The 23,678-nt window shown below is 36.9% G+C and overlaps 1 protein-coding gene across 1 annotated transcript; it reads right to left on the reverse strand.

Moving 5' to 3' along the window:
- Nucleotides 1-5,054: 5,054 nt before the first annotated feature.
- Nucleotides 5,055-20,146, reverse strand: LOC135466523 (delta(14)-sterol reductase TM7SF2-like). Its single transcript, XM_064744052.1, is given in 11 exon segments — nt 5,055-5,808; nt 6,198-6,320; nt 6,666-6,746; nt 7,395-7,563; nt 7,956-8,179; nt 8,702-8,806; nt 8,809-8,895; nt 9,437-9,623; nt 10,096-10,251; nt 10,578-10,892; nt 20,114-20,146. Coding segments are annotated over 11 exon segments (1,626 nt in total). The 5' UTR covers nt 20,132-20,146; the 3' UTR covers nt 5,055-5,647.
- Between the last annotated feature and the right edge of the window lie 3,532 nt (nt 20,147-23,678).

Below are 23,678 nucleotides of genomic sequence, written 5' to 3' on the forward strand. Positions count from 1 at the left end.
AACTTTGACCCCTGATGCTGCCGTATCTGTGACTTGTCAAGATTGAGCCAGAATATATGCAGATAAAGCGATGCTAAAGGTTTACCAATTTTAATTATATTACTATTTGAATCATTGTAGCTTGACTAATTAATTCTTTGCCGTTTTCTATAAGAAAAATAATTTTGACAGTTTTCCATGCATGAGAACTTTTTTTCATGTGTACTTTAAATATTTTATGGTAGTAGACTACTAGTTCTATATGTTATTTCAAGGAATAGTGACTTATTTAATTTTTGTAAAAGTCACATTATTGTCATCTCCATAGAAACATGTAAAACCCTTGTATGTTTTTGGATCAGGAGCAGAATTCATCAATCTGATTTATGGCTGTTTTTGTCTCAGCATGTTCCCTGTATATAGAAAAGTAAGTTGATATGATGCTCGTAGTTATCCCCCTTCTTCCACCACATCCCTGCATTAACTGTGGATTTGAGAGTGGTTGGAAAATTGGCAGTTTTGTGAATGAATTGTGCGATACTTCAAGTTGCCAAGGCAGCACAGGACCAATGGAGAAACTAATTGTGGTTCTTTACTGTGAGAACTGATTCCTCTGGGTTTCAGAATATAGTCATTGTCAGGTTTTTGTTACCATCAAAAGGTTGCTGTTAGTGATGGTGGTTGTCATTGTCAGGTTTTTGTTGCCATCAAGAGGTTGCTGTTAGTGATGGTGGTTGTTATTGTCAGGTTTTTGTTGCCATCAAGAGGTTGCTGTTAGTGATGGTGGTTGTTATTGTCAGGTTTTTGTTGCCATCAAGAGGTTGCTGTTAGTGATGGTGGTTGTCATTGTCAGGTTTTTGTTGCCATCAAGAGGTTGCTGTTAGTGATGGTGGTTGTTATTGTCAGGTTTTTGTTGCCATCAAGAGGTTGCTGTTAGTGATGGTGGTTGTTATTGTCAGGTTTTTGTTGCCATCAAGAGGTTGCTGTTAGTGATGGTGGTTGTCATTGTCAGGTTTTTGTTGCCATCAAGAGGTTGCTGTTAGTGATGGTGGTTGTTATTGTCAGGTTTTTGTTGCCATCAAGAGGTTGCTGTTAGTGATGGTGGTTGTTATTGTCAGGTTTTTGTTGCCATCAAGAGGTTGCTGTTAGTGATGGTGGTTGTTATTGTCAGGTTTTTTGTTGCCATCAAAAGGTTGCTGTTAGTGGTGGTGGTTTACGCTCTGTTTTGTGAGTACATGTAGGAGTACATGTAGTTAATCACCTGGAAAATGTGTGTGGCATTGCTACTTCACAAGGGTACTTCTGTTTTTACTTTTCATGACTAAAGATTTCTTGACATTTTTGTACAATCTTTGTAGTCTTTACTTGTTGTTTACTTGTTGTTAGTATCATAGCTAAAATTAGAACTGTCAAGTTTTCTCCACAAAACATCAGCCAATATTTCACCCAATATGTACTGCATGTACATGTAGCTGGCTAAATTCATGTTACTGCTACATGTTACAAGGGTTGAACAGGTCAAGATATTTGTAAATAATACTTTCCCTGGTGAAACAAAGCCTAGATAATTTCTTCTGATATGCATCAGTATTTCATGTTCTGTTTTAGTGCCATTCCAGTGAAGTGCTCATTTTACTGTTTAAAGAAAAAAGTAAGCTGCTGTTATTTTGGTGTCTTATTGTTGCTGCATCTGATGTACTGATTTACTGATAGTCAACCATGTATACAGGCCACTTACATTCCTATTACTTTTTAAATTGTTGTTTGTTCAAATGTTATACACATGAATATCACAGTTCAATTATTTGTATTCGTTTTGCATTTGTAATGCACTTATGTAATCAGTGGCCTTAAAAACAGGAAGTAAAATTTAAGTGAAATGGTTACAAATTTACATGTTTGGTAGATCTTTTCTTGCAGTAAATAAAGTGCTTAAAGTCATTATAGTACAGCGCTTCTTCTAACTTCCCATTCTTGGACAACAGATTTGATATTCCCCTGCTTCCTTGGGTCTGTGGCGGCAATAGTCCTCAGCTCCATATCATTTGTTTTTTGTTTTTTATGTACACAGATCACTGAAGATATTTCAAGATGTCAGAAATTCTGAAACTAAAAATTGTGTTCTTACGTGATCAGAACAACAATTGGAAGATGTTTATGATATTCCATGTAAACTATATTGCGATATTTTATTCACAATGGGGATATTGAAATTGCATCATTTTAATCTCCAGTATTAAGAGTCTTGGACATTTATACATTTACATAATGTATAAATGTGTTACAGCTTGCATACCAAGTGTATTTCTCTCCTCATGTCAGTCTACTAGTGACAATGAGGACAGAGAAGGGAGAGAAACATTAGGATTAGGTTAACACAGATTTCTGAGGACACTTCCTAAATCAAATTTCCTGTAACTTTTTTCATAAATGACATCTCAGTTATAGTTACGAAAAAACTGAATTATGAAGGTTTTTGAAAGTGGGCCATGGTCTCTGATGAGATAGATGTTAAGAAGCATGCCTAGTTCAGAGAATTTATACGCACATATCTTTGAAACAACTTACAAATGTGAATGGACAGATTGATAGACCAGTCAAAGGAACACCTTTCAAGCAACCTTAGTGTATGTGCCTAGAAAGAGAAATGCTGCCAACTACTATATACTCTGGATAAAGCTGTCAGACCTTACTTTCCTATGCATACTTCTATTTATTAATTGCAATATTGCAGACATGTCATCTGTGTAAACCAGAACTCTATACCAGTAAATGATTTTCAATGCAATAATGAGAACATCTGTGCATAGCCTAACCAAGAGTTCGGAGACAGCCCCCAAAGAATGAAGACTTCAGGTTTTAGGCAACGATATGACAAAATTGGTACCATTCATTCAAAGGTTCAAGTGAAACTGTACCCAAAACTAATTTGATTTTATTTTCTAGAATTTTTGCTGTGCCAGGAAAAGCATTTAAGTTAGGATAAAATATGGTGACCTTGTCAGAATACATTTGAGTTGTGATGTCAACTTTGTTAGTCAATGGAATATTTTGAAAATGGTTATTTTCTGTGATGTCACGCCTGAATTACATTAAAATCCCTTTAATAACTTTTCAACTGATTTTTAGGAGCCAAAAAATATGAAAAGCGAAAACACATTGTCTTAAATCAGCTTAGAAAATAACTTCTTTTGTAGAAATGTAAAAGAATAAATTTGAAGTATTTCTTAAGTGTTCTTGTTGCTTTTTACTGGAGGCACAGTTTTACTCAATGCGCATCTTGCCTGATTTTAAGAGTTTTTAACTGATCTTGGGTTTTTGAGGCTTGTTGTGAAGGTACACATAAAATATCCTTTTAGCAAATTTTATGTTTCAGTACCAATAGTAATATTGCGACATTTATTTACACCTAAGAAATGCACTTTGGGCGTGAATTTTTATGTATTTACCTTACAATGTAAGTATAACTAGATGGAAAACTGAATATCACTGAAGATATTCAATCACTTGATAGGATTTCTTTCTGTAGAAAAATCATGAAAATCATTTTTGGTCTTCTATCCAAATATTAATGAACAAGTGCCCTTTTTAGGTAACAGTACACAAAAATTAACCCTTTCAAGGTTATAAAATGCCCTTTGGGATCATTATTGAGTCCATTTATTTTAGGGCAAAGTAGAAAGCGTCATTAAAACTGGCAGGAAGATGAAAACATGCACCCCCAGAACTACTCCAACAGCATCGTAAGAAGAAATGAAGCTGATATATATTTAAGTAATGTTTATTGCCTTCCTCCAATAATAAAAAGTACAGACATCTGGTAGAAATGTTTCAATACATATCTATCCAAGGATTTCATTAAAAAACAATACTGTACTACGTTTAAGAAATATTAAACTGAAGCTGTAACATAAGTGTAAATGACTGCATTAAAACCATCACAGGAAGGAATTTACTGTAATTGGCTCGTGTTTTAAGCATGGCAAAGAATTACATTAGTGACATCTTATCTAGCTGGTGATACCTAGTATTTTTACTTTTAAAGAACAACTTCATGAAGTGCTGGTAAGAAGCAGAGAAGGTCCTGGCTGACTTTAACCAAGTTCCGATCTATGGAATGTGATGGGGGAGAGAAGTATACCTGTCCTAGCAAATGCTGAATTGCTGAAGAATGACAAGAAACACTAAAACAGAGCCATAACAAAATACAATCAGGCCAATAAAAACACTGCACGATATAAGAACACTAAAATACAGAACCACGACGTATGTACAAATGCCATATATATGGGAGGTGAAATACATGGAAATAAAAATAAAAGAGCATGTCCATTAAAATATATTAGCTTGGTGCACAATGATTTCGTGCAACTCAAGCATTGCACAGGACTAAAACGTGGAGTTAATTACCTCATAACAGTTTTTTAACTCTGTTGCCGTACCACTATTCAATATTGAAAGAATACTTTTGTGTACCAATGGAAATCTGGAACAATCAAGATTTGTTCACATGGTTAACCACATGCAATAAAATAAAAAATATTACAAAAACAAGCATCAAATGAGACACATAAATACTCTCACTGGCATCTAAATTCTTCTACTAATAACTCTGATCTTTCTACAAGCACAACCAATCCATGTCCAAATGTTCAAATCATAAAATACACAATGACTGAATAGAAACACCTACTGAGTTCTACTGCAAACACATTATGTTCTCACAAATCTAATTTCACTGGGGTACTCAACATGACACAGCACTGAAATACAACTAAATATTACACAAGCTTCTCCACAAAATAAAGACATAACTGGAAGACAAATACACTTTAGGTGAAGCCAGAAATTAAAAGCTTGACAATTGACAACATCTCATTTTTATTTTTGTGGAGAACGGGTTATTTGAAAACTGCCAGGCACTATTTTACAGACTTCTTAGTGTATGATGCAGATGAAACTGTGTGGCTTTGTACATGTGCAGTGGCGCAAGCCTGTTTCCAGTTGAAAAGAATATCTTATTGGTGAAAGTTAACATGAAAGTAACATTATGAAGTCAAATTCAAGGCATGTGGAGCTAGGGAAAAGGAGCAATAAAGCATTACAGACCTGACCTCATTGTTCTGTTCCAACCACAGGATAACCTTTAGATTTTTTCTCTTTGATAGAAATTATTACCCAGGAAATATTTTGATTATGTTGGAAAATATGAGAAAATAAAAATTTCTTGCAACTTGGGTTACAATGATTTCACACCTGGGCGTAGCCATACCTTCATTCAAAGCATGTGCCATATGACATAGTAGGATGGGTGCGTTTAAAATCTTAAAGTACATGTACTATATTCATATTAAATTATGATAAAATAATTATGGAATTGATCTGCTACAACAATTAGTTATTCAGGGCTTTAAATAGCAATCAAATGGATATTAAAATAGATTATTATAATATCAAGGATTTATTCAAATAATACTGACCCATCAGTTATGTGCCAAAATTATCAACGTTAAAAGTTAAAAAGAGACAATTTTGATACCAAGACACTATTTGACACGTTATACTTCGATTATGTCACCGTAAAAAAATATTATCTATACAGGGAGAATGTGATGAGGACTAAGTGGTGATGGTGGGTATGATGAGACCGGCCTTCTGGGTAGAAGCCTCAGTAAATGTGAGGGAAGATCTGGTACTTGACACGCTCGCAGTAGCGCTCCCAACTAGGGCCGTACTTCTTACGGCAGCTGTGGTTGTCCCGATTGGAACGGTGCACCAACAGAACCAGGAAGTAAATCGGGTAGAAGTAAGGCAGGATGTGGGAAAATCCTAAAAATAAATTAACAAATGCATAAATGAACTACAAACATATGTACAATACAACCCAGTACAAATGTAAACCATTAGACTTTGATCCGCTACAGTCAGATGCCAGAACACAATCTATTCACTTAGAAGACCCAAAAGCATTTATCTACTGCTGCTAAACTTATTTACTCGACAGCTGTTCAACAACTTGATAAGAACTTTTCATTTGTATGATGGCAGCGACGTTTTTGACCAGGTACCTGACAAACCTCCCACTTGAGGCTCCTGGCAAAGCAGGAATAGCTGGATTCGAACATCCAACTTTACTGGTGACTGTCCCATTCAGCAGGACTTCAAACCTTTCAGTCTCATAATTATGACTATTAATATTAAGAAGATGAGCAAAGTACCTGTGGGTAGAGACCATGCCAGTGCCATGATGAGGGTCCCCAGGTAGTTAGGATGACGGCACAGTCCCCACCAGCCAGACACCAACAATCGACGCCCTGAAGCTGTGGGTATGGTCTCCAGGTCTGAAATAGTGGAAATCAATGCTCTGAATTAAGTGAGTGTGCACACATTTCCTACTCCATGGAACATTAATCATAATCTGAAAGACATGCACAGGACAGGAGTATTTAGGATTTTTGACACTGCTGAAATGTGTATTTTCAGAAATGTCAGGCACCTATTTTCTGGCTTGTACATGTATATCATAACATACCAATAGAGAGCCAACACTGACCAATCAGGATGCAATCTACTTCTCACCTGGATAAAACAGTGTTTACTATGAAAAGAAGGTAACCTCCTAATATGAAGTCTCAGTTTGACAAGTACAGATATTGAAGTGGAATGACCTATTCAGTATCACTTACGAGCCAAGGTTGGGTTCTGAGGATCCTTTCTGAATTCATTCTTCTGAGAGTTAGATCCACGGAAGACAATATAGCCCACCACTACAACCATAAACACATCCAACAATAACCAAAGACATCCATCATCTGAATTTAAGATTTGACATTTGACCATTTGCTCTAAATACACTGATATAACCAATGTCATAATCTACATTCAAAAATATATTTCTCATAAGACAGTAATCAGTTTCTTTTTTTTTTTTTTTGCTTAAAGAAACAAGGCCTTCCATTTTTCCAAAAATAAGAACTATGGTTTTCAAAGTTTAATCTCAACAGGCTATCTCGTTAGTTAAGCGCCAGTGATAGCACTTTACATCTCTACTAATACTTATGAAAACCCCATATCAAAACATAATCAGAGAAAGTTTAAGACAATACATGTGCTAGAGTAAATATTCAAACTGAAGTATTTGATTGCTGTTGAATACCATTCTCAAGAATTTTTTCCTCATCCAAGGGCCGTCGGTTATATGGATGGAGGGAAACCAGAGTGTCCACGTTTAAACAACTGACTTTTGGCAAGTTATTGCCAAACTTTTTCATATGTGATGTATAGATGTGTACGTTATAAGTTGTCTTGAACCAGCCGACTGTGCAAACTGCCATACGGGCTTCGTCAGCCGCTCATTGTCATCAAGGCCCCACAAACTGTGAGAGCGAATGAAGCTAAAAAGCATGTACACTTACAATTAAGAACTGCAATAGCAGCCAAGCCATACCACCTCCACTCTTGGGGATGTTCTAGCAAGAAGCGTGTTTGCAGACTGTAGAGGAATGGCACCCAGACAATGTCCCCAAAGACCAGCATGAAACCAAACCCGTCATGGAGAATGTCCATTGTGGTGAGTATAGCATCCTGCCAGGTGAACATTATTAAAGAATATTTAAGATGTAAGTATTTTCCAAGTGAGATAAACTCAAATGCTATCCCATTTAAAATGGCAGGGACTGAAACAACAGATATGAAAGATCTATTTTTTTTTTCTACATAAGAAACATTACTTCAGTATCACACCACCACATCTGAAAACCATTCAACTTTCGATTTAACATTGGAATTTGTCCACATCATATTTAATTAAATATAATAGTTTTTTCTGAAGTACTTTTTTTTTTACCCTTTGACCTTAATTTATTACAAATCGTTTTAATTGTTCAATTATGAACAGTTTTCTGATAGTTATTAATAGAAACGGAGATGTTACGTTTCACAGGCCTACACTGTAAGCTACCGTGACTGTTTCTCACCTCAAACCAGAGAGCATCGGCCACATACAGGAAGTGGAAGAGTGATACCAGACAAAGAGCTGGGGAAGGATACTGGTTCTGCTGACATGACTTGGCAATAAAACATAGGTCCAGCATCACCCAGCCAATCAGGCCTGGACGCAGCTCAAAGAAAAACTTCAGATCAAAGCTTTTGAATCGAGGGTTCAACTCACGGCCCATGAAGAAGTCATAAATATGGTTTTCTGAAACAACAGCCAGACAAAAACATTAATTATGTTTATATAAACTGTTGGAAAAAATCACCAATCAGTGTTTTTGCACTCTGTAACACTATCACTGGAAAACATAATTCAGATGATTAAAGTGTCTCAAGTAATAACCATTACTAGATACACTCCACCATGGTACAAATGGACATCAATCTGACATAATAAAGTCATAGCTCAGATACCTGCCATTGTTCTTTTTTTCTTTTTTAAGATACAAAGTCAGCATCAAAACCATGCAACTATTACAATCTCTTTATAGTGTAAACCAAAATCTTATTCTTACACATGTTATGATGTAACTGATAAGTAGGCAAGCCAAAATGTCAGTTTTTCTCTGACACCTGATCAACACATACACGTACATTGAAATTACTGTGTGCAAAAACTGGCATTTAATGTTATTTACAGCGGCATAAATATGGTCTGAAGTTTCTTCCATACAATTTATAGAAGAATTCTGGCACTCCAGCAGTTGACAGGGTAAGTTAAACTCACCTGTGTTTCCACGAGAGGACAGGTAAAACCTGGAAACCCAAAATGAGCGAATGTAAAGGAAAACGCTCAGGACAATTGAGAAAAGAGTGGCTATGGTGATCAGGGGAGGAATTTGTCGTAAACCCTTGTGACGGGAACCTTGAGGAACACAGCCAATCCAAATGCAGCCAAGCTCAAAACAAGGGCAATAAATCCTGGATGAAATAAGAAACAGAGTCCTTACAGAAACTGATCAACTAGAATCAATTTTAACAACATACTACTGAAAATAATGTTTTTGTGATAGTTAAACACAGAGTTCATACAACCAGAAGCATAGTCAGAATCTTGTATGTGAGCCACACCTAAACAGCCATGCCTTAGTTAATGTTGTCCTATAGGCCAAAGTCGTCCGTTTCCAGCTTTTGAGTTTTTGGCCGTCTCCATGTGATCTACAGTGTCAATGATAATTTGCACTTGAAAGTACATGCACTCAACACATATACCCTGTGCACAAATATCAATATTATATGTGATGTCTTCAACATTTATTGTTAATAAATGTCTTGAGTGCCTGACATTTACTGCTAAATAGTATGCAACAGATCATCGTGTAAGCACAATGTTGCTAAAGAATATAATGAACAGCACAACATTTCAGATCTTAAATCTGAACAGAGCTGACATAGATTTATTTTTATTTTCAGCAGTCAAAACTGGAGTTCCTAAACAAACTTCATCCTAATAGATACCTACCATTGCACCGATACTTTAGTTTTCTTGCCCCTTTGATGGGCTGGCCAGATACAAGACGACCAATGGGTAGAGAATATATCAAAGCCTGGAATACCAGCCAGCCAAAGAATATCAGAGTGGCTTCGCGATCAAATAACACTCTCCAATTTGATGGTAGCCTCGGCAATTTTCTTATGGAGCACTGGTCCTGGTAGAAAAAGAAACAATGAGAGTTTACATGTTTGAACACTAACAGCAAAAACATTGAAATTCCATGATAAACTGCCAGCCATAGCTATCTATGCTAGAGAGCATAAAAGTCTATAAGCAACTTATCAAACAATAGAAGTTTAGAAACCAGTTTAAAATTTTTCTTTGACTGTGAATATTATTTAGCCCCCAACAATACGCCCCCCAAAAAGCAATTCAGCTATTAACCCATAAATGCATATCACGAATGATGACAGGCCATGAGCAAATCAAAAATCAAGTTTTGTTAGTCACTTTAAAAGCAAAAAAAGCAAACTAATTTTTTTTTTTAATGTTGACAAAAAAGATCTCAAAATACTGAACCTAAAAGCATTGAAAAGACTTACCTACATGCATAAACTACATATACATTAGGAGAGAAAGATACTGTTTAAAGATGTCCAGGAACATTAAATACACATACAACAAACCTTTGAGCACATGAATGTCAATCCATAGACAGTTGCTGGTAGCAAGAACATGAGGAAAAAAGCCCCTATAGCACCCCCAAATTCACGCTCCACTTGCTTCCTAGAACTCTTATCGTTATCAGTGCTTTCACTGGACACAGATCTGAAGTCATCTGACTGAGAAAACAAATAATCAGGTTAGAGCAATGTATAATCTGTCAGACATGTTTTCAGAAGTTATAAAAAAATATTCCGGGAGCAAATATCAGTGTCATAAATGTCAACACAAGTACATGTATGTTATGTGCCTAAAAATGGGGTGAACAAAAGAAAATTCTAAATACCTCAATAATACATGACATAATAAAGAGGGTAAAAAAAAAAAAAGAGTATTTTAGATTTTTAACAAAACATTTAGATTTCACCATTAGAACATGAATCAGAGCTGTATTAAACAGTGATTGCTACCCTAAAACAGGTCACACGGAATTCTGAAGTCTCACCAATGGACTTGTCAAAGCAGCTATTCTAGCAGATTTACGAGTTGGTGTTTCTTCTCGCATTGTAGTCCTGCTTGATCGAGTAGATCTCAACTTCACTTCACTGTCTACACTGTCAGTCTTAAGTACTGGCTTCTCCTTTTCCATTCTCTTTTCTAAAGTCCTCTCAGAGACAACTTTTCCTGGGGTAGTAGACTCTACAGGTTTTCTTGCCCGACTGCGAGAGGATGAGCGACTTCTAGCGCGTCCTCGACTCCTGCTGCGACTCCTACTACGACTCCTGCCGCGCGAACCGGCCCTTCCCGGTGACTTAGAGGACTGTAAGACAAAGAAGTTATTTGAAGCATCTGATCATTTACAAGTATGATACCACTGTTGCATCTACATAATGGCAACATGGAAACATAAGCATCAGGATCGAAATACGTTGCCATGTAATCTGACTATTGAACACACATGTACATATCTGCCATGCTTTGACACTGGCTAATTGTTACTGGATTTTGTCTGTCTGGCCTTTATTCCAGTCCCTTCAAATACAAAGTACATTTAATCTGCCAAAGTCGTGAATTAGGCAAAGAAGACAAACAGAATTGGTTCAACAAAGAAAGGCTATCATTTAAAATATTTTCGATGGGTAAACCCAACTGACATCCCCCCCCCCCCCCCTCGCCAAAAAAGGTACCTACTCACCAGTTTTTTTTATCAGAATTTTGATGTCGGTTTTTTACATTTCTGTTCATGTTAATTCCTTTAAAATTCATTTGTTTCATTTGAAAGAAAAAAAAATAGTTCCCTACTGACCTACCCCATTTTTTTTTTATATGTTTAGATTACATCCAACAAAGAACTTAAGGATAGCCTTTTTGAAAAACGATAACGTTCTATACCAACAAGCTGACTGCATTACTGTGCTCAGTAATAAATATGAGGACTATTAACTGTCTATTTTCAGCGCATCACTTTGCCCAATGTTTACAATGCCAGCTGTCAGTTCCTTTTCATGCTGAAATGTTCACAAAAACATCTTGCATAAAATATCACTTTCTACATTCAAAGTACACAGAATATAACACTTTCTCCAGTCCTGCTTTTATTGTGTATATATGTCTGATTTGATTGGATTTATTCACCAGAAAGAAAGTAGAAAAGGAAGAACATCTCAATACCTCTCTGTACCTAAACCTCTTGTATCCGCATGGTTATATATAAATATATATACACACACATACATATACATACATATACATACACACCCGCAAACACACAGGCACAAGCATATGTATGTACATGTACGTATATTCATACAAATACATCTTAAATATTATCGTAATGTGCACAGTATAAGTAGGCCTATATAATAATGGTTTTTCTTAATCAAGGTTAATACAAACAGGTATATACACACACACATAATTACATATGTACAGATACATCAGTTTGTCAACATAATACAACTTATAGCACTCTGGCGGGAGCAGAAACCCCAAAGGGCTTATTGTATCCCATAACATGTTTAAATTTAATTGACAAGAGATGCTAACTGGTTAATACTCATATGTTGGAATGAAGCACTTGCACATACGTACACGTGTACCTAATTATGCATACACATAGTAGTTACTACTGTAGCACCCACTCCTAAATGTAAGGATATACAGACAGTAAAGAGAATTTACATTCGTAAATATGTGTACAAATATGCACACGCACACATGTGCACTTATGTATTAATATTCATATCAATCAAGGCGACAACAATATACTATCAAGAGAAAACATTAAGCAAGCAACTACGTGTCGCAACTGAGTTAATTCAAAATGTATGTACAATTGTGGATGACTTGGTGTAGTAATGATTATAGCTATATGCTTCATCAGCTGTATATTTTTCTCAGGAGTCTGCACACAACACACAATTGCACACAATTTTCAGCTTTTTTAACAAAATAAAGTTTGATTTAAATATTATAACAGGTCACTAAATTTACATTTGCAATCAACCATCGCTGAGATTATTGCCACAGCGACATGATTACCCACAGCAATACAGATTAAAGGAGTTATTTGCTTTGAGTCGAAGTATTACTTGTTGTTTACAAGGCATGAAGGATTTATGAAATTATCTTTCTTGTCATCTTTATTTAACTTTTGGTCTAACCTACTCTTAAGTCGTAGAAATGTTTTCAAGACAAGGCTTAACCAGGTCTCAGCAGTAGGTCTGACAGTTAATGAGCTAATCCAGTGATGTACATGTATATTGTTATTAACACTGTGATAACAAATTTAAGGGGGATAACAAGTCGGCGGGAGGGAAGCAAAGTTATTGGGAATACAAGCAATTTTCACCTGATGTTGCATTGCGAGATTCACGATAACGAAAGCACAATATGTATTTAAGGTAAGCTGGTTAGGTAATGACAACACACAGGAAAATCTATTCAGCCAGAAAAGAAGGTTTTGCAATACAGATCTATTACAATATCCTTAAACATCCCCATATGTGCCTTTGTTGGAGAATTAGAGTTTGATCGACTAACTTGTTGTTTTATGCCGCACCGAAGGCAAGTAAACCATCCCACCTGAGCCATTATACTGATACGGGTCAACCAGTCGTTGCACCATCCCCTTCATGCTGAATGCCAAGCGAAGAAGTTACAACTCCCTCTTTAAAGTCTTAGGTGTGACTCGACCCAGGATTGATCCTGGATCTGCCGCTATCCAGACCAGTCACTTTAATACAAAACCACTGATCATTGGCAAGCCCGTAACAACTCCCCCATTTGAATTATACAGTGGTGAAGGCCAGTTTTCCAAAGAATAAAGCCTCTTTCTTTTATACAGTTCTAATAGCGTCATCATCCACCCGCCACCAAGACCCCTTGAAATTTATTCATTTATTTATATATTTGATTGGTGTTTTATGCCGTACTCAAGAATACTTCACTTATACGAGGGCAGCCAGCATTATGATGGGAGGAAACGGGGCAGCGCCCAGGGGAAACCCACGACCATTCGCTGGTTGCAGGAAGACCCTTGAAATTAACCACTGAACTAACTGCAGTGGAATGAGGAAATTCCTAGCATTCCTACGCAAATCTTACCCAGATCTCCAGGTTAGGAATCTTTTGTGATACCCACTAGATCACCGCCTCCAAAATTCAGAATTCAGAGAAAAGAAAATTCTTTACATTATTTATACATTTTATTTGGCATATATTTTAATGTCCAGCATTTAGCAAGACTTTAACTTCGGTAAAATAATGTCACACGTGCTTGCCGTAGAGCATTAAACAAAGAGCCTCATGCTTCACAGCTGAACATGCAGCACACACTGGTAAAACTGTCTTGTACTGCTTCTGAAGCTCAGTGTCTACTGTTCCTTTATCTGTCCCACAGAAACAACACAAATCCCTCTGACCAATGTCAGAACTGTAGTATGGACTTTACACGCGGAACTCACAGGTGATACCCAGGATTATTTGGTGGGGTGACAGGAGCTCCACACAAATACTTGTACTTCGTAATGGTAGTTATGAGCTGAACCTGCTGGCGCTCAGTAAGTTTACTTCTGGAATAAACCACGCTTGGTTTCTTACACTCCACACATGCAAACACCGCTAGTGCATTTTGGGCTGTTAACACTGCAAGCTCTACAGAAATGCCACTTTCTGTGGTAAGATGCCACTTCTTTTGTGCTCTTTCTGGTCACTTTAGCTGTGGGAACAAACCCTCAACATGCTGTTTAGCCTCTTGAATTGCAGCATCTTCTACAGGCTGCTGAATAAAGATAGGCTTCCCTTTATGGACAGTTTTTTAAAGGGGCCTTCTATAGTTTCTTTAAAGGACCTGATGCTGTTTGTCCAGGCTTCTTTCAGACCGGGAACCTTCTGTTTCATGTCCCTCATATTGTTCATATTGCCACATCTGCCAAATTTCGCTTCCATTTCTTGAGAGCCTTTTTTTTTGCGCTCTAGAGCACAATTCTGGAGGCCCAAATTTAAGACTGACATGATGCATTCTGCCATATTTGTCCAGCTTTGTCCTGATGTACACCTTGCTGCAATGAGCATGTCTAGATCAAACTTTGTGAACAGATGAATAAGTGAGCATTTTACACTTTCTAAATTATTTCTTTGATCTGTTCCACCATCTGAAAATTTGAGTAAATCTTTCGTGTTGACTCCACTGTGCCAAGCTGCTGCTCAAGAGCAACAGCGTGCCTGAATTGACCTGAAGGCTGAAACACTGCGTCGTTTAGCACGACAGACACTTCACTGAAGGATTTACTGACTTCATCAGGTATGTCTACTTTTAAACACACAACTGGTGTTAAACTGCCTTTGTGGTTCACACCATGGTCCAGTGCGGATATTGTGGTATTGACTGGTGCCTCGGACCCCTGTGGACATCAGTAAACCTGGCTCCTTAAGTGGAATCTTTGGTTTGTCGTCACACCTGAGAAAAACACACAGCTCCCCCAAGGCAACAGACAGACATTTCATATACTTCAAAAGAACAGCGCAATAATGGTCATCCGGATGATGGGCATGCAACTGCCTTCTCTGTATTTTATATTGAACATCAAAACACTCTGTAAAGTTTAAAGCTGAGTGTAACATAGACGTTGCTTGGAGTGAACTGAAGACAAACCAGGGCAGATGATGGTATTTCTGTTCCCTCTGGACATAGGTCCTTGGCTTGCTGTATCAAAACTTTCAATGAAATAAAACTCATATATAAAACTCAACATGTGCCAAACGTATAGTAGAAATTAATCATATCAATTACTTATTCATTCTTTCTGCGATTAAAATTGACACTAACCCTGCAGAGGTATAGCTTGAAAAAAAAACAATACAGCAAACAAGTACACTGAGAATGAGGAAATCGAACTATATAAACGATGCAGGTTGAAATATCTGTCTGGCAGTTAGGCTACACTGAACCCAAAGATTTCTGGCTTGATACCAGAAACTGATGATGACTTAGGTATGGAAAACAAGTTTCACATTCAGGAGCTAATGTAATACAGTAAGATTCTTAAAAAGCCATATAATTATCCATAAAATCTTAAAATGTATGAAAAATTGAAATTCGTGCAAAACTTTAGGGAATTATGGTATTAAAAAAGGAACATAAATGTTAAATAGTGTTAAAACTATGAACAAACCACAGAAAATCTGTTTTTGCCTCACTTAAAAGCATGAAAATGTTCTGAAGGATAGTTAAATATTAAAGAGAAAAAATACATGTAAAAATAATGAATCTTTCATAGCTATGCAAAAGAAGCTAGACAGAATAAAAAATAAATATAATCATGCTTGTAGGTAAACGTTGCTAAATGTTGAGTTAGACAGCTGAATGTGGATGGTGCTAAATTAAACAATGATAAATGTTGATGTTAATTTTGTCACAGCAGGGAGTCCATTGGGTGATGTCTCTGGGGTTCAGTGACATATTTTTTTTTCAAGACACACAGTACTTTGCTGATACATACAGGAAGAATTCAGGCAAGGGAAAAAAATACATTACCATGAACTGGATCTGAAATTGAAATAAAAAACAAAAATAAATTTCAAAGTGTAAACCATCAGATATACAATATTCAGCACTGATATACCTGCTAAACAGGTAAAATAAGGTACACTTTAGTTGTATACTGCCAGTATTAGTACTAAGATAAGGGTGTTATTACATTCCAAAATCTGTTTAAAAAACTTCAAGTACTAAGTTCATATAAAGAAATGAACCCCACAAAAACAAGCTAACAAAACAAATTGCACACATCTGGGTACTGACCATTAAGGCTTAGCAACATATATAAAGTGATGAAAGTAAACCCCACCTGTCAATGTCCTGTGGGCCATGATGGGGTGGTCAGTGTCAGATTCAGCCAGCGACCTGGGTTTAATTACAAGTGGGGCCACGGCAAGGAATTAAGAAATTGTCAGTGACTTGCCAAAGATCGGTACTTTACCCCGGTTTCTTTTGGAGGTTTCCTCCACCTACTCTTGAGAGAGGAGTAAAACAACAATCTGTCTGTCAGTCACTGTCTCCTAAAGTTTATACCTGAATCTCTGCCAGAGTCCTGTATTAAACTGTGAGTACCCAAGCGTACTTGTATTCCGTAAAGAATAAACAGAAATAAACAAAAACACAGACTAACAAACAATGTTTGTGTACAAAAACAAGCAGAACTTGGAACAAACCTGGGTTGAGTAACCACCTATTGAATCAGCTACAGCTACCGAGAAACTACATCCTTCTCGTCTTTCCAATTCGATTACATCATTAAACAGTATGTCCTTGTCTGATAATTTTTCGCTGGTCATCCCAGAGCTTAACAAAAAAAATAATCAATTAAAAATACCACAAGAATGTAAGTCAAGAAAATGAATCTTTGAAAAACATGATCCAAATGTTCAAACAAACGAAAGCAATAAATAAATAAAAGGAGAAATCAAGTATTTTATGAACTGGTGACACTTAGACAAGAAAACTGCAACAGATAGGAGCTTGGGTACGACAAGGACAGGAATGAAGTCTAAAATGTTCAGGAATAAAATAGTGTGGGCCTACCAGTACCTGGACACTTTTGTAGAAGGCAGCCTTTTTTCTTTGTCCATCAGAACATCAAACGCCGTTCTAGACGTGACCTCCAATGCGTCGGTAATTTCAGGTGCGCCGTTGCAAGTACACTTAAAGTGTATAAACCGTATATTGAAGAATTTGACTGCTGAAAACACCGGAGTTGTAAGATCGACTATGTCGATCCACGGTCCATCTTTCGTGGATGAACAAGACAACGATGATAAACTGAGTTCTTCCGGATCGTGAAGCGTTTGTATAAGCTCTTTAAAAGTCTGAGACTCGCTGACATTAACAAACAGGCGCTTGGCCGTCTTATTTTTCCCGCATCGGTCGACAAGTGCGCATAACAGCACCATTTTGTCTAATCCACAACACAAGGACCAATCAGACTCGTAACTTTCTCTCCCGGAATACGCGAATTTGTGCGGAAGCCAAATGACGGAATACTACCGAGTTCACCGAAGCGATATTCGCATATTTGCACAACACAGATCAGACGGGAAAGGGAACAGGACAAAACTTTCAAATAAAATTATTTTATAAAAATAATTAGAATTGGAGGAAAAAATAGGGTTGGTCGGGTGGCCGGAAACTCAACATATTTTTTTTTAGGCCTAACATGAATATGAACTTAGCAACACTATGGCCAAGCACTCTGACATAAGATGATGTTATTAAAATATGATCCAAACCTAAAGTGATGGACGTCATTCTGGGAATATTCCAGTGATCTTATTCTCTCCACTTCCACTGAATCCATGCCTTATTTTGCTCAGGCACTGAGTACTTGACTGAGGACACATCACGTCTGTCACCAGTATTGCGTGCATAGTGAGGCATATAACTGACTTGTTCATATGAAGATGAAACAGTACCCCGTGAATAACAAACAGATAACAAAAATTAATTAAGTGCAAGTGAGATTAGCAGAAGAGCAGCCCCGAGTCATTCCTTCTCTATTTCAGTGTGGAGTCTAGATTTCTCCATGTTCTCTTTCATTTTAACATTGGTTTAACATTATCTAGTATAATGTTAATCACGCCATGCAATGTCACAAATGACAACCATTCATCCACAAAGAAGCCTGTTAGACTTTGTCCAGGTACATGTTAAGTGGTATGGTTCATAACGTGTGTCAGGTGGTCGCCTACGGCTACACATGTACATTCCACTAGCACATGTACCTCACATGTACATTTAATAAAAGCTTACAGTAAAGTCTAAGTATATCTATACACAGAAACCAGTCCTGCACACCTTTACCTGGTCAAGTTGTTATAACAGTCAAACTATATGCTGTAAGAGGCACACTGTATGTTTGGAGACCAGAGGTCAAAGGTGACATGGCCTGATGCATGAATCAGGTGATATGTTATAGAGCTCCTGCCAGCCTACCTAGTTGATTACCTCATACACCACACCTTGGTTAAGTATTTAAAAAGCGGCTAACAAAGCTGAGTAATTCAGTCAGTCCTGACGAGAAAGGGACTTGGTTGTTCAAAAACCCTATTAACAATTAAGACTATACTTAATTGTGGGAAAAAATGAGTTTGATATTGGCATACATGTACTTTGACATTAAAGAGTGTCTCGATACTTTGCTTTTATCCTTTAAAGTCTTTAAAGCAAACATTCAAATCATGTTCAAACTGCAGATCCAAAAGTACAATATAAATTATGATAATAATGACAGCTATGAGCTTAATAAGACAGGAAAGATGAAAAAAAAAAATGGCAATTCAAATACAGAGGATTAAATTGTCCATGGAGTTATACCTAAGTGACAAGTTTATGTTTTGTGAATTTCCCATAATAAGCAGCATAAATATTAGGCCAAAATTAAAATATTGTTTGTGCATATGTGGTTGATGTTTAGGTGATGCAGAAAAAAAAAGTCAGAGTGTCAATTTCCTGTCATTTTAAAACTATCTGCCACTTTATAGGTTTACTTCACTCAAACATTAGCTGTCAAAACAACATTTTTGACCACCTTTGTGTGCTGAGCTGTTCTATAGATTGGAATGATTAAATAACATTGTGATGTTTTTACATGATATCATGATATCACACTCTCAATAGACATTAGTGTCTACCTGCTTAAGATTAATGAGATTTTCTGAGGAAATATCGATTAAAGGTCAGTGTCAATACAGGGTAACTGAATACAGATACAATGTCATAATAGAGTGCACATGTTGTCCAGGCTAAGGATGGCAGTAAATATAAGCCACCCTTAAACCGGATTTTAAAAACGACCTTAAAACGATCAGCTAAAAAAAAAAAAATTAAATGAAATAAAATAATTTGACATCTGAAAAAAGAATTTCGGTCGGGGCCTTTTTGAGAGTCGCGTAACATCAAACATATAAAACTGTAATTTTGGCCTTACAATGACATCCATCTCAGAAATCTGTGAGTTTACCAAGAGGACGTTTTCCTTAATGGTAGTCATGCTGTTACACTAAAACCACGCGTCTTACATTCAAGGCATGTGTGTAGCCGCGTAGTGGAGTATGAAGAGGGAATGCAGAAGTTTGATGTTGCAAAAGTCATGCAGGCGAGTAGCCACGCAGTGGAGTATGAAGAGGGAACAAAGAAGTTTGATGTTACAGAAGTCATGCTGTTACACTAAAACCATGCGTCTTACTTTCAAAGCAGGCGTGTAGCCGCACAGTGGAGTATGAAGAGGGAACACAGAAGTTTGATGTTGCAAAAGTCATGATGTTACACTAAAACCATGCGTCTTACACTCAAAGCATGCATGTAGCTGCGCAGTGGAGTATGAAGAGGGAACACAGAAGTTTGATGTGTAAAAGCAAAGTAATAGGCAGATTAACCCGGGTCATCTTAAGCATGGGCAATATATGGACAGTGTAAATAAGCTATGAATTAGAAAAAAATGTATGCAAAATTTAACTTACTAACACGGGAACTGTTTGACTTACCTTTCGAGGACTAGGCATGCTTGATGAGGAGAGCCTGAAGGAGAAAAGGAAGCATGTTAAAAAATAAAGTAATATTCATGTAAATAAAAATTAGAAAAAATAATGAACGCCTTTCAATTATGACTCTTCAAACATTTGTATTGGCCATTTATTTGTCTGCGGCAACCAGTAAATCTACTACAGAAACCATGTTTTTCAATACGATGCTTTATATCCATGAATTTGAAAATGTCGCGTGAAACTACATGTATGAATAGAAACTATGTAAGATTTTGCACAAAGAGCAGCCCAGACTATAACTGTTATAATAATGCAGATACAGCCATTTATCTAAAACATCAATGCTACCAGATGTATCAATTTTAAAGACTGATAATGTGAGTAAAGATACTAAATTTACTTCAGTAAGTAAACTTTTACATTTCAACATGTCATACATTTGTAGGTGTGAAGCATCTTGGTCAACTGTAGTGGCCTAAGCTTGCCGTTGATTGGTTTAAAATGCATGACCTACGTGGAGGGAGGGAAACAAAACAGCAGCGAAAAGCTGCATGAAATAAGCCGTATCTGCCTCATTTATTATTTTTTCATTCAGAGTAGAATAGATCTTAACACCTTTATCTTGGTGTTCATTGTGTAACTCAATATCACTGAACCTTGTTTCGTACCTAGAGCTATTCAATCAACAGTCTGAGTTGCATTCACATACAAATACTTTGTGTCAATATGCCAGATCTCACTGTCAGGTGTATAAATAAAAAAAAAGTGCTTTCTTGTACGCATTTTCAACAGTAATTTGAATGTTTTAGAGCACAGGCATTCCTGAAATTGATATTGCTACAAGAGCTAAAAGATAGCAAAAAAAAAAACACCTGCAAACGAAACTTAACAAAACTATACCAATTTGCAGTGGGTTGCTAGGTTATGCAACAAACTTGTCAGGCTGTCCACAATTATCAGACTGTGTAGTGTGAGAAATTCATTGAAGTAGAGTAACATCTTATAAATGCCTTGAAGACCAACCATGAATAGGTAGACAGCTGGACAAGTAATCAAGAACTTTAAGAAATTGACAACTCCAATTCACACCTGAATTTACACATTAATCTCAGTTTATAGTAATGAGTACTATATATCACATTTATACTTAGCCCTGAAAAAAAGCAAGACTTTTTTCATTTTCACTTTTGTTAAGTCTTCAAAAATCTATTTAACAGCACATAATCCATACTCATCAGCCCTCATGCCATGGTTGCTTCGTCCTATTAAGTTAATAACAAAGGTCTTTATACTGAGTTTCCATGAAACTTCACTTAGAACTTTATCTTGAAATCATTGCTTCACACATGTATTCCATCCTTCAAAACTAACAGAAACGTTACTTTTTTCTGACAGCGAATATGCCACATTAAACAATATACTCAGTAAAAAAAAATATAACATTTGCTTCAGATGCCTTCTCTGTTATGCTTGCATTGTCATTTAGCACAATGAAAAATTCGCTTTGTGAGGAAAGCATTTGTTGATATCTTTATGTGGTTTTGGGCAACTGCATGCGTCACGACCGGTAAAGAGGGCAAAATAAGAATACAGTGAACACCATTAAAAAAAAATCAACACGGTGTCGATATCTAGATATATTTTATAACCATGACTGTAACATAGTACACCCACGAAACGCATCGCACAAAGTGTTACAAGCAAAGATGCAAGAGGCGTGAGCAACAGTCTCGGCCCATTTTTCCGCAGAACTTTGCACAAAAGTCCTCTTGTGCACCAAGCCCTAGATCTTTATAGGGCGTACCGAAATTAAGATAACATCCAAGCACAGATATATTTAGAGCAAACGAACGAGGAATGCGTGGAAAATTAACGCAAAATTTACACACTTACGGGAACCTGCTGCCGAAGATTTTCGGAAGACGCCAATGGACGCTTGGCGGGCTACAATGTCATTGGATGACCTCCTACGTCAGAGGAAGGTTTGCAATATGATTGGTCTGTTTCCGGGTTGTCCTAGATAACGGACGGGGATTTCTCAGCTGCTTATCTAAGCGAGGCACTCCGGATAATGTGGTCAATGGGCGGACGTGCGCAAGACATAAAATTAAATCTACAGCCTTCCGTGATCGAATAATTTAAAGAACAAAACACACATAAATTACAGTTAACACGAATAGGTTATATTTCACATCTAGGGTTTTAATTAGGGCTAGGGCCCTATGTCTAAATAATTATAGGCCTATATATATAATGGGTGCAAAAAAGAGTAAGAAGTAAAAGTCGTATGCCTTGATACTGACTGTTCAACTGTGCTATTAACTGAACAGTCACATCACATTAAGACGGTATACACTTTGTATGGACGATAAATAGACAGTGCCCTGGCTTAACCTTTGGCTGAACCCTCCAGATGCCACATTCTTAACCCCGTCTGCGCCAGGTGACCATAATAACAATGTTTTGGGCGGTCCATGTGATTGTCATTTAAAGTGGCCCTGGGCTCCCAGTGTACAGGCTTACTTAGGCACCGCGAACAACAGACCCCGGAACACATGAGCGTGCAGCATACTAGCGGTCACTTTACACTGGCAATAATAACGAATGTTATGTTTGCTGTTCGCCTGCATTGGTCATGTCTGATATACATGTACCAAAGGTGATGTATATTTATATTTATATTTATATTTTAGAAAAGAAATTTTAAATATTCCGTATGACCTTTGTTCATATTTTTATCGTCTGAATGTAATAGTTTTGCATGCCCCATCTTCTCCAAATCCTCGATGCCTTGTCTCACCTTGGTGGGATTTAACATCGGAGTTTTCCTGATGATGTAAAAAAAAAAAAAAAAAAAAAAAAGTTCAAAAATAGTTTCCAGATGCTGGGAAAATAAAGTGCCGAGATATTCTCCTGATGCTGGCAAAATAAAGTGCCGAAATATTCTCCTGATGCTGGCAAAATAAAGTGCCGAAATATTCTCCTGATGCTGGCAAAATAAAGTGCCGAAATATTCTCCTGATGCTGGCAAAATAAAGTGCCGAAATATTCTCCTGATGCTGGCAAAATAAAGCACCTAAATTTTGAGTCAAAATGAGCCTTTCTTTTTTCGGGCTGAGTTACACTTCTCGTGTATTACGTTAAAGTTATCATGGAACACAAGGTTTGAAGACAAGACTCAGTTGATTTTAGATGTGACTTTTATACTCTCAAACAGAAAGTGTGTATACCGTTTTATACACACTTGTTGGAGAATAGCCCACGATTCACACAAGATGTATATCACATCATGGAGGTTTATTATACATGTACCTCCATGATCACATGTACACAATTAAATGGGTGGGTACATAAAGATTCATGGTGTATGCAAGGTTCACATTAATGTTCCTCTGCAAATTTGTTACAATTAATTAATCCTTTTTTTTTTTTTTTTTTTTTACACAACTGCTTTTAAAGAGTATGCCTTATAATTGAAAGGCACCTATAGTAAGAGGGCTTCAGTCTAGTGTGTAGTTAATATCATATCGTTGAAATTAACGTTCATTCATTCTTGTCGAAATGC

This window comes from Liolophura sinensis, chromosome 6 (assembly GCF_032854445.1).
Source record: "Liolophura sinensis isolate JHLJ2023 chromosome 6, CUHK_Ljap_v2, whole genome shotgun sequence".
NCBI lineage: Eukaryota > Metazoa > Mollusca > Polyplacophora > Chitonida > Chitonidae > Liolophura > Liolophura sinensis.